The sequence below is a fragment of the Cucurbita pepo genome, chromosome 17, assembly GCF_057944985.1.
Source record: "Cucurbita pepo subsp. pepo isolate OVF chromosome 17, ASM5794498v1, whole genome shotgun sequence".
NCBI classification, from domain to species: Eukaryota; Viridiplantae; Streptophyta; class Magnoliopsida; order Cucurbitales; family Cucurbitaceae; genus Cucurbita; species Cucurbita pepo.
Window position 1 is genome coordinate 11,554,330 of NC_141814.1, and position 12,406 is coordinate 11,566,735.

General features: G+C 38.2%; 2 protein-coding genes across 2 annotated transcripts; both read left to right on the top strand.

Moving 5' to 3' along the window:
- Positions 1-441: 441 nt before the first annotated feature.
- LOC111778802 (uncharacterized) lies at positions 442-1,331 on the top strand. The gene has a single exon (XM_023658776.2). It carries the CDS (start codon positions 574-576, stop codon positions 1,096-1,098), a length of 525 nt encoding a protein of 174 aa, XP_023514544.1. The 5' UTR covers positions 442-573; the 3' UTR covers positions 1,099-1,331.
- Positions 1,332-9,660: 8,329 nt separating this feature from the next.
- Positions 9,661-10,334, top strand: LOC111779258 (GATA transcription factor 15). The gene is made up of 2 exons (XM_023659373.2): positions 9,661-9,957; positions 10,049-10,334. Exons 1-2 carry the CDS (start codon positions 9,781-9,783, stop codon positions 10,280-10,282), a joined length of 411 nt encoding a protein of 136 aa, XP_023515141.1. The 5' UTR covers positions 9,661-9,780; the 3' UTR covers positions 10,283-10,334.
- The last annotated feature ends 2,072 nt before the right edge of the window (positions 10,335-12,406 follow it).

Sequence of the window (12,406 nt, forward strand, 5' to 3'; positions counted from 1 at the left end):
TGAACTAGACACAAGACGGAGCTCCATGAGAAAGTGCCACCTGAAATGCTACAACACTAACTAATTTATTAGGTAAATTAATCCTTCTTCAACCTAAAAATAATGGTAAAATTTCAATTAATGCTACAACACTAACTAATTTATTAGGTAAATTAATCCTTCTTTAACCTAAAAATAAAAATAATGGTAAAATTTCAATTATAATTAACATTGATAATGATGGATTAACGATGGAAGGGAACATAGAGACCACAAAAAGTATTTTGATTTGATTCACCAAACCTGTAACTACAAGAGAAGCCTCAACCACGAAATATGTAATATTCAAAGACTTTTCCATTTAGGGCTCTTTCCCTTTTCCCCTAAATATAAACCTTTCCAAATTTACACATAAATGGCGGAACCCATCTTTCTTATAAAACAAACCATCCCTCCCCTTTCTTCTATAACTTAGCTTCTTCTTTGTCTTTGCCTTTGCCTTTGCCTTTGCCTTTGCCTTTTCCTTTGCTCCGGGAGAGGCCTCCGACCACCCCGGCAACTCGACCCTCCCTTCCGCTCACTCACGTAGCTTATATGGACCCGACACCACCACACGTTGAACCCACCGCCGACTCCGGCAAGGCCAAGAAGAAAAGTGGCGGAGTTATGAAGATCTTCAAGGTTGCACTCTTCATGCTCCGCCGTCGGTCCAACAAATCGAAGGCAACCGTCGACACAAGCTCGGATAAGAGCATGTGGCGACGGTTGGTGGGCTCAATGCGCCCTCTCCACGTCCAAGGAAATGAATCCCCTCCTATGTCATTGCCTCCATTGAAATCAAAGAAGAATTTAGAGGAGTTGTCAATGACATGGTCATTATCGCCATCATCACCATCATCGTCGTTGTCGTTTACTCGTACTTCGAGGTCTTCTTCTTTTGGCACAAGTAAGTATGCTTCTGCCATCAATCTTCAAGAACTCGATGGTAGAAACGATGACGACAATGACAAAAATGTCATTGAAGACAATAATGGAGGCGATGAGATGATCGATGCAAAGGCGGAGGAGTTCATTGCGCAATTTTACGAGCAAATGAGGCGTCAACATGGCAACGATTGAAATGGAAAGGAAGAAGAAGCTTGTTTTAATGAAATATGTGTGCATGGGAGGAAGACGTAGCGATGGAGTTCGCACCGATCTTTTCATGGATTCAATTATTTTATTTTATTATTCCTTTTGAACCAAATATATTAGGATCTCAGATAATCCCTAAAAATTGATGGCTCAATATCATTTTGTGGCTGTTTGTAATTGGTGTCCAATTTTATAATAGATTATTTCCCATTTCATAATTAGTATGTGTTTGAATTTTGATTTAGATACCCGTGCACATCAAAACATCAAAACGACAAGGATTCGTGCACATCAAAACATCAAAACGACAAGGATTCGTGCACATCAAAACATCAAAACGACAAGGATTCGTGCACATCAAAACATCAAAACGACAAGGATTCGTGCACATCAAAACATCAAAACGACAAGGATTCGTGCACATCAAAACATCAAAACGACAAGGATTCGTGCACATCAAAACATCAAAACGACAAGGATTCGTGCACATCAAAACATCAAAACGACAAGGATTCGTGCACATCAAAACATCAAAACGACAAGGATTCGTGCACATCAAAACATCAAAACGACAAGGATTCGTGCACATCAAAACATCAAAACGACAAGGATTCGTGCACATCAAAACATCAAAACGACAAGGATTCGTGCACATCAAAACATCAAAACGACAAGGATTCGTGCACATCAAAACATCAAAACGACAAGGATTCGTGCACATCAAAACATCAAAACGACAAGGATTCGTGCACATCAAAACATCAAAACGACAAGGATTCATATACGGTGCTTGATTGACACCAAATATTGTGGACTTGCATCTTACACTTATATGCACGGGCAGAAGCCTTTATCTAGCCTCATTAAGCTTGAAGCTTGTCTCTGTGTTGACGACAGTGTCATTTCTTATCTTGTTTATGCCATGACCATCTACGTTACAACATACTCTCTTCCACTTTAAAGTGTCATAGCTCTCGATGACTTAATATACAAACATGCGTTGTGGACTATCCCTATAACCCTATAACCAAGCCCACCGCTAGGTTTCTCCTCTACTTCTCCCGTTTGAATCGGGGCTTGAAACCAAACTTCTCCTCAAGAGGATAGATGGGTCAATTCAAGTGAGATCTAATGTAGATCCAACTTCCTATTCACTCGTGGGATCCGAGCGGTCTAGGGGAGACCACCTCGGCTCCTCTCTTCTCGAGAATCCATACATCCCTTATCAGTATATGGACAACTATCTCTTGAGTACAGGTTTAGGTTCGGCCTCAATGGAAAAATAAAATGGAGCACCTAACAAGGTATCTTCATAGACCAAGAACTACGAGATCGCCCCTTTCATTCTGGGGAGACAGAGGGATCGTACCATTCGAGCCTTTTTTTTTTCATGCTTTTCTCGGAGGTCTGGAGAAAGCTCCAATCAATAGGATTTTCTTAATCCTCCCTTCCCGAAAGAGAAAGGAAGAGCCCGGAGGGGAGATTTAAAAGGATCTTAGAGCCCGGAGGGGAGATTTAAAAGGATCTTAGAGACAGGAGGGTTTCTTAACGCCTTCTAGGGAAAGGTTTTCACATCCGTGTTTCGTTCTCCTCCCCAACCAATGTGGGATATCACAATCTCACAATAAACCTTCATGCATCCTAACAAACTTGGCTCATGATTCACCAGTCACATGATTCACCAGTGTCTTAGCTAGGAGAACACACCCCAACTCCCACCCGCCATAACACATTCTCTAAGTAACACATAACGATGCACTCTTGGAGTGACGCTCACATGTCTACCAGAAAATTTACTCGTCTTAACACGAGCTCAACTAGTAGAAAAACCGAAAGCTTACCGACACAACCTTAAATCACTAAGCTGCCCTAGAATAACCATAATACTACAATAATCTTCCTAGTACCTCCTAAAAAACAAACCAAAATTTTGAAAAATTCATCCTTTGACTTGAATTATGTAAAAGTATTTATTAAATCATAAGGGATTTCTCAAATTTTCTATTCACATATAATATTTACAATTTAAATTATGTCAAAATTTTCATGTAACTTCCATTAATTAACATTAATTAATTGTTAAACTGAAAAATTAAAGAAATAATTAAGCTAAGAAGAATCTAAATTCCATTAAATTAGCGTTGATGTTCATAAATCAAAGTTCACAAACCAGATGGGGAAAGTTTAAGATGAAGATCAACAACACCCACATCATCTGTTGATCCTTTTTCACCTCCTTCCCCGGAATTTCCAAACATCCACCGCCCCGAACCCACCGATACGCCGCCGTACGCCGCCGTGAAGTAACCGTTATCGCTCCGAGGCACAAATCTATAACCACGATGACCACCACCGCCACCAATGTTGGCCGGAAAAACGCTTGAGTAAAACGGCAGCGGTCGGAGTGCGGCGGCGAGGTGGTGGTCTGAGGCGTGGAAATAAAGGGCGCGTTTGGCCCTCTGCCGCTCTCTCTTGTGGGCATTCTGGTGGCCGCCGAGGGCTTGCGAATTGGCGAAAACCCGGTGACAGAATTGGCACCGGAATTTTCTGTCGTAGTCGGAGTTGGTATCGTCGCCGCCGCCACCGTCGGGTGTCGCCGGCGGAAGGTCGTCGTGTTCCACCAGTGGGACCCCAAATAGTTTCAAAATGGAGGAGGGATTTTGATTGGACATTTCAGCTCTGTCTCCTCGTCTCCCCCATGTACCTATATTTATACTCTTTTTTTTTTTTTTATTTAAGGAAAATTAGAATTAATCTTAAAATTATGTTAAAATTATAAATTAGAATTGAATGAAAAACGTGATTGAATTGGTCCCGATCACTCTTTCAAAATAAAATGGAAGACGGGAGGAGATTCTCGAACGTGGAAAATGATCCAATGACTTCGAAAGAATTGAACGAGGAGCCGTATGATGTGAAAATTTCATGTACGGTTCTGTCGAGGACAGTAAATGTGACTTATCTATCAACTTTTCCACTATCACCCCAAAAAACTAAACTCTGTTGCCAGAGTACGCTTAACCTCGGGACTGGAAATCGCTGCTTATATATCTAGTATTGGCCATAATTTACCAGACCATTCTGTAGTCTTAATAAGAGAGGAAATGGTTAAGGATTTACTCGGTGTGAGATACCACATTGTTCGAGAAACCCTAGATGTTGTCGGAGTAAAGAAACTTATCTTCGAAGTAGCTCGTTTTAATTTTAAAAGAATTCATATATAATGATTTCGTTTTACTAATTCGAGCCGAACTCAACAAATCAAATTATTATAAAACTATTTTCAAGGGTTAAATGTTCAAAATTTCACCGTTCTTATCATAAACTAAAAAGAAAGAGACGTTCCCGCATTTTGACCAATTAAACTATGCATAGGTTTGATCGTAATCATTACATCTACAGTTATTGCAGTCGGTCAATTGATTTCATCGATATTCGTTACCTAATTATTTCATCTTCTTTAGAACAAGCTTAGTACACTGTAAATGTGTCCATAAGCACAGACAATCTTATTCATGGCATCGAACGGTAAAGCTGTTTAGATTAGTATCTACCGATAAAGGTGGTAAACTTTTGTTGGAACGTTGAGGGGTAAATCTTTGAAAGAAAGGAAAGGGGAGGGTAAATTTATAGGAGAAGGTTGAAGGTAAATAAGAGTAAAAAAAACAAAAGTGAGGTTAAAAGTGGTGGGAGTAGACGGTTGTCATGTTGTTACCTTTTTTGTATGTAAAAAAAGGACAACCTTAGTACACAATAAATGGGACCATAACCTCACATCATTTATTATTAAAGTTATGGAGTTGTTCAATATTTACTCCCCATACAATGTATGTGGATCATGGTTTATAACGTCCTGAACCCAACACGATAATGTAATCATGTAAAACTGTCAACGTAAATCCGTCCAGATATTTTAAAAAATTCGATCAATCTAACTTAAACCGTCAAGTAAATAAGTTAAATCTAATCTTTTGAAGACATTTTGGGTAACAACTCAGTCTCTTGGATGAAAGTCCCACCTCGGCTAATTTAGGGAATGATCATCGGTTTATAATCCAGGAATATTGTCTCCATTGGTGTGAGACCTTTTGGGGAAACCCAAAGGAAAACGATGAGGGCTTCTGCTCAAGGTGTTCATCTAACATGGTATCAGAGTCATGCCCTAAACTTAGTCATACATAGAATCCTCAAATGTCGAACAAACGACTCCAAACGAAGGGCTCCTTGAAGGCATAGTAAAAAATGACTAAGACTCCAAGAGAAAAGAAGTCGAGCCTCAATTAAGGGGAGGCGTACTTTGTTCGAGGGGAGGTGTTGTATGAAAGTCCCACATCGGCTAATTTACCATTGTGGAGAGTCCCACATCGGCTAGTAGATATTGTCTTTTTTGAGTGTTAGGGAGAGGTTTTTACACCCTTATAAAAAAAAAATGTTTCGTTCCCCTTTCCAGCCGATGTGAGATCTCACAATCTACCTTATTCAGGGCCCAGCGTTCTTGTTAGCACATTTTACCGTGTCTTAGTTTGATTATTTAACCAATATAAACACAGTCTAATACTTAAGATATCTGCTTCTTTTACTTGACAGTTAGAAGTTTAAATCTTGAAAACCCCGAATAATAATCAAAATTAGTCATAATTTAGATTTATCGGGAGGATTATATCTTTGTTGATCGTATTAAAACCATATTCAAATGGAAAAAACGGAAAATAGTAGTGGAAGAAGAGTTGAATTCTCACAATAATGTGCATACCAAAGGAAAGATCGACAAAGATCTAAATCAAGATACGTTTTAAGATATGTTTCTATCAAAGTTCGAGGTTATAAAACGACGATAAATGATAGTACACATGTAGAATAAAAAATGTCATGTGCTTAGTATAAATTGGATGTAAAAAAGGAGGGAAAGTGGAAGGAATATGATAGCATTTCTTTTTCTTATTATCTCATTATTGTTGGTAGGGTTTCAAGATTTTGATTAGATTGATTGATGAGATTGCTTCATATATATATATATATATATATATAGAAGTGCACGAGACGACATGTTTGTGAGTGTCGTTTTGTAATTGGATGAGTGAGTTTGAGATGTCGGCCACCCTCGTATTCGCTCGAAACTAACCCTAATAAAGGTGTTGAGTTTTATCGATACCCACATCTTTTAATCAACCATGATTAGGTTAATGTTGCATACGATGTTTCATATATGGTTGAATTGACGTTTTATGAGGGTGACAATTACGACGGTGGAAGATTGAATTATCAACTTTTAAGAGTATAATTGGTTCTTTATCCATTAAATGATACCTAACAATTGTGAAAGTCGAAGATTGAACATATCCACTGAACTATGCTCAAATTTGGTTAACAATTGTGAGAGCAGAAGATTGAATCATCGACTTTTAAGAGTGTAATTAGTTCTTTATTCATTGAACGATGCTCAAATTGGTTATATAATTATGCGTATTAATGTCCTCACATAAGTTAGCCACGTAGGTCAATTGAGTTTGATTTTGGAATAAAATAGGTACGGAGATATATAATGCTACAAAAAGAATGTTATTATTACTTTAACGAAATTGGATTACACCCGACAAAGAAGGTGGAAAACAGTGTAGAAACCTCTCCATAACATGCGTATTTTAGAACCGTGAAGCTGACAACGACACGTAACGAGCTAAAACAGGCAATATCTACTAGTGGTGAGCTTAGACTGGTACATATCACTCCGAAAAAGAGGGAGGAGACAAGCGAGCAATTAGTTGGACCTATGCCACTCTGACGATGGTGTCAAATCCATTGATTGGAATTTGTGCAGTGAGGACTAAAATTATTCGAGTGGGCTACCTTCCCTTTCCCATTATAACTACATAGAGCTGGATTTCTTATGCTTTTCCAATGCTACCATCTAATATTATTCCCACATTTTAAGTACACTCCATACCTCCCTTTTCTTTGTCTCTCCCCTTTCAAACCCGCCTCGTTTCACGTGAGATGTCTACCTATTCTAAGCCTCGAGATACTTTAAAACGGGAAAATAGTTGTTACAATATCATTAACAGCTTAAACGTTGAGTCGGGTGTTAAAAGAACGGTAAAGTAAATAGATGTTTCAATCAATGTCAGAAAGAGAATTGAAATAAGATTTGCAGAATCGTAGGAGAAAAAAGTGATTTGATTGAACTTTTAAAAATGTGTAAAGTAAAGTGCATATGGCTCTAAGTGGCCATAGATAAGTAAGTTGGTTCTCTATGTTATGGTCAACCATTTAAGGCCCCGTCCCATTTTTTTTTGCTTTGTCGTGTTCTTTTTAGATATTATTTCAATCTGCGCGTGGAATATGTGACATACCCATGAATACGCTAAACTTTTTAATTGATTTCATAAGTTTTGTTCGGTTCGGGTCAACCCAAAGTTTTTATCTTATGAATCCGAAACCAAACCGAGTCAATTCGGGTTCAAGAAAAATAACCCAACCCAACCCAACTCTTAATATTCGAGTTTGATTGATTCAGATTGTCGGGTTGAATGTACACTCCTATTAAACATTTACCATATGGTAACTTTTTGTTTTATACCCAAAAAGTTAATTTTAGCTGTAATAGTTTAATTAGTTGAAAATGTTAAAATTTAGATGAGTCAAATGGTAATTTAACAAAATGGAGGGAAGATAATGGGCCACGTGTGGGCTTGGGGTATTTATTTGGGCCACTAATAGAAAGCCCATTTCGTTTACTAATCCAAAGCCCATCTACGAATAGTGTAGATGACCATATTTGATTAGGGATTTTGATTAGTAGGAAATGACTAAAATACCCTTTGTTGGGAAATAATGTTTGATTTCTTGATTTCTTCAAAAATATAAATAATTATTAACAAATTCTATGATTCTCAATAATCATCCAATTCTAATACGACATTGATTTGGATCGAGTCGAATAACGAACAGTAACTCAATAAAACATCTTTTTTCTTCTTTTTGGTAAAAAAATTATTAATGAGATTTATTAAATCAATTAATTAGTGACGGGTGTCCTAAGACAGACACGAAAAGTGGATTCATTATTGAACGAAAAGGTCGAATATTTAATATTAATGATTCATAAAAACATGTTCGGAGACAAAAAGAATGCCCATAAGTTGAGGTTTAGATGAACAAAAAAGTAGACAGAATCTCAAAAAACACACCAAAAACTGACCCTTTTGTTGTGTAATTAGTGCGCCCCAGTTGGGATTTGGAGCAAATTCTGGCCATAACTCAGCCTTTGCCTCCACCGCCGCACTCTCAATCAATCCGTTCAAGCATAGCTTAATTGGTTGAAACATATGTAACAATCTGAACTCACCGATAATAGATATTGTCTGTTTTGGCCTGTTGCGTATCGTCATCAATCTCACCGTTTTAAAATGCATTTAGTAGGGAGAGGTTTTCACACCCTTATAAGGAATGTTTCGTTCCCCTCTCCAACCGACGTGGGATCTCACAATCCATCCTCCTTGGGAACCAGCATCCTCACTGGCACACTGCCCCATGTCTCACTCTAATACCACTTGTAACAGCCCAAACTCACTGTTAGTAACTATTATCTACTTTGGCCTGTGAGCCTCACGATTTTAAAATGAATCTACTAAGGAGAGGCTTCCACACCGTTATAAAGAATGTTTCGTTCCTCTCTCCAATCTATATGGGATCTCATAATTGTTGTTGACACACCATTCGGTGTCTGACTCTAATATCATTCGTAACAGCCCAAACTCACCCTAGTAACTATTGTCTGCTTTGTCGGTTACGTATTGTCGCTTACCTCGCGATTTTAAAATGCGTCTACTAGAGGGAGGCTTCCACACCCTTATAAAAAATGTTTTGTTTCTCTCTCCAATCGATATGGGACCTCATAATTGTTGTTGATTCACCATCCTGTCTGACTCTAATATCATTCGTAACAGCCCAATTTTAATATCATTCGTAACAGCCCAAATTTACCCTAGCAACTATTGTCCGCTTTGCCCGTTACGTATTGTCGTCAGGCTCATGATTTTAAAACGCATCTACTAAAGAGATATTTCCACACCTTTATAAATAATGTTTCGTTCTCCTCTCCAACCGATGTGGGATCTCACAACATATAATAAGATATCAATAGCTCCACATAGCCATCAAATGAAGTATCGTTATCCTCTTTGAAATTAAAGCAATCGACCTTTGATCCTGCACTCGATTGTTTCTATAAAAAGAAACGCTAAATTTCTATAATAGATTGCGCAAAACTCGATGAATATAAGGCGCTGTCATTCTAGATGTCCATGATTCAATTATGTTGGAACTCTAAAACTAAAAATTTGTCAAAACCCTCCAACATTTTTAAATTTTGATTTTTTTTTTTTAAATTCACAAATTAAATTAGAAATAAAAGAAAATAAATTTAAAATATGCTTATAAGGCAAGGGCATTAAAAGAAACCCACTTCCCAATTATGGGTGAAAGCAAAAGGGCATATCCGTCATTTCACGATTACCCTGAGCATAAAAACTCGAACGAATTAGCCAAACACAATTCAAAATCTCTCTCAGGCATTTCATCAAACACCTTCCGACCACTCTTCTTTGTAGCAGAATCCGATCGATCGATGCTCAAATAATCGCCGATTTTTCGTTTTCTTTGATCATCATGGCCTTCTTCATCAACAACCATCCCGATCTCTCTGGCTCGACCTTCAATCCATCGTCTTTAATGGCGATTTCAAACCATGGTCTGCTCTGTATCGAGCCGCAGAAACAGAGGACCTGTCACCACTGTCGCACCACCAGAACCCCCCTCTGGAGAGCCGGTCCTGCCGGCCCAAGGGTAACCACTTAAACAATGGTGTGATTCATTCATCATTTAATTTCAATAATCTTTTGATTTTGATCGATTTCTGGGATTTTTTTTTCGACAGTCGCTGTGTAATGCGTGTGGGATTAGATACAGGAAGCTGAAGAACAGTAATGGCGGAGTGAATAAGAGTGGAAATGGGAAGAAAGTGGTGAGAGTGGTGGATTTGGGGAGAGAGATAATGCTGCATAGAGCGACGGCGGCGATGGCGGAAAATGGAGGTGCAGAGACGATCGGAGAAGAAGAACAGGCGGCGGCGATGCTTCTCATGGCTCTATCTTCCGGCTATGTATCATAAACGGAATTATTTAACAATTTTATAATCAATTTTCAATATAAATTAGAGATAAATGAATTTAATAATATATAAGTTTGAGAAAAATTATTATTTTTAAAATTTTAAGGACTAAATAATATTTATATCAAATTTCAGTGTATTTTAACATTTATTCTAATAAAAAATAACTTTTTATATCGAAAATAATTAATAACCTAAATCTCACTATTAAATTTTAAAAAGTTCTAAATATAAATCATTTTATTTTAAAAATAATAATTAATTTAATTTAATTTGTTTTAGAATAACCCAACAATAATATAAAAACATTATTAAAGATTATTGTTATAATATTTAATTTATAATAAATTTTATTCAAATAATTTATTTAATTTATAATGTTTGGCATTGTGCTTTAATTCCAATATTATTGTATCTTAGGAGAGTTGTAATCGAGAGAATAATAAGTTATAATCAAAGAAAATAATTAATGCAACTTTGAATTTGATGAAAAATTCAATCTTGTTCGGGATGAAAGTGGGTGGCATACAAGTCGGATGGAAAGTGGTGTTTTAGTCGTGGACGGGTGAGTAACATGTAAAAACCAGCCTTTGAGAGGGAAACACTAAGAAGGATCGTTGATACCTCGTATGCTAAGGAGCAAAAGAAAGAACCCACTTAAGGTGCTTGCATCTAATTTGCGCTAGTTAATGGCAAGACCTATACGGAAGATTTGCGAATTCTTTGTCAAATGGAAGAATCTCCCTATAGAGGGAATCAGCTGGGAACGCACAGAAGATCTGGACTCTGCCGCCACCCACATCGCCAAGTTTGAGAGTAGTCGGTTGGCAGAGACGTCAACCAATTAGGTGGGGGAGGATGTCACGGTCATGCTCGTCCAAGACGTGTTGCCCATAGCCGCATGCTCATGACAAGTCAAACCCTTTATGTCTTTCTATTTTAGTGTTTTACTTCCAAGACGTGTTGCCCATAGCCGCATGCTCATGACAAGTCAAACCCTTTATGTCTTTCTATTCTAGTGTTTTACTTCCAAGACGTGTTGCCCATTCTAGTGTTTTACTTCCAAGACGTGTTGCCCATAGCCGCATGCTCATGACAAGTCAAACCCTTTATGTCTTTCTATTCTAGTGTTTTACTTTTATATTTAGGAAGTATGACGTTTCAACTTCTGTATTTAAGAGTGACGTTTCAGAAAAATTATGTCTAGACCGGCCAGATATACGTGCGAGATATAAAATGATAATGTGAATTAATTAATTTTCATTTAAATAAAATAGTTAGTTAGATGGGCCGTGGCCCATATAAGATTCCAGGAACAAGATACTAGACTTCATCGTGGGCTGGACGGAAAGCCGAAAAAGGTATGCCTTTTGGATCGTGCTGCCACGCCTGCCTTTTATACCCGACGTCTTACAACCGATTCCGATTCCAGCCGATGTGGGTCTGGACACAAAGTTGATTCCCGCACGATTCGTTCTCACGTGCGAATAAGCTTCCAACACAAGTTAAGCTCAATTGGAGAAACCATTTCGATGGACTCGAAATCCTCTATTTTCTTGGATTGTCCGGTTTTTCTTTTTTTTATTTATTATTTTTTAAAAAAATTATCGTAAATTTTAAATATCAAACATTTACAAGACAACATATTACTAAAATTCACTCAAATTAATTACAAATATCAAATATTCTCTCGCTTTAAATTCCCATTTTCTCCGTCATTCCATTGTGGAGCTTCCAATTCACACAACAATGGTGAATCTCGTCTCAATTTACTTCACTTTCCTCCTCTTCACACTCTCTAAATTTTCCTTTCTCTCATCGGCGACCGCCGTGGCCAAGGATCAGGTCGGCTGTTCCATGTGCTCGAGTTGTGACAACCCCTGCCAACTCCCTCCGCCGCCACCGCCACCTCCCACTTCACAATGCCCTCCTCCTCCGCCTCCGCCCTCGTGCAGTACCTGCATCCACCCTTCTCCGTTGCCGCCGTCCTCTGTCCAGCCATACCTGCCGGCCGATGGAGGCCAATTCCCCGGCCTTGCTCCTCCGCCGCCGAATCCAATTTTACCATATTATCCTTACTATTATTACAGTCCCCCCACTGCTTCTGGCGAAAGCGTTTCAATT

Coding starts and splice junctions, on each gene's coding strand:
- LOC111778802 (XM_023658776.2), top strand. CDS start 574: ATGGACCCGACACCACCACACGTTGAACCCACCGCCGACTCCGGCAAG.
- LOC111779258 (XM_023659373.2), top strand. CDS start 9,781: ATGGCCTTCTTCATCAACAACCATCCCGATCTCTCTGGCTCGACCTTC. Junction 9,958..10,048: donor CCGGTCCTGCCGGCCCAAGG/GTAACCACTTAA, acceptor TTTTTTCGACAG/TCGCTGTGTAATGCGTGTGG.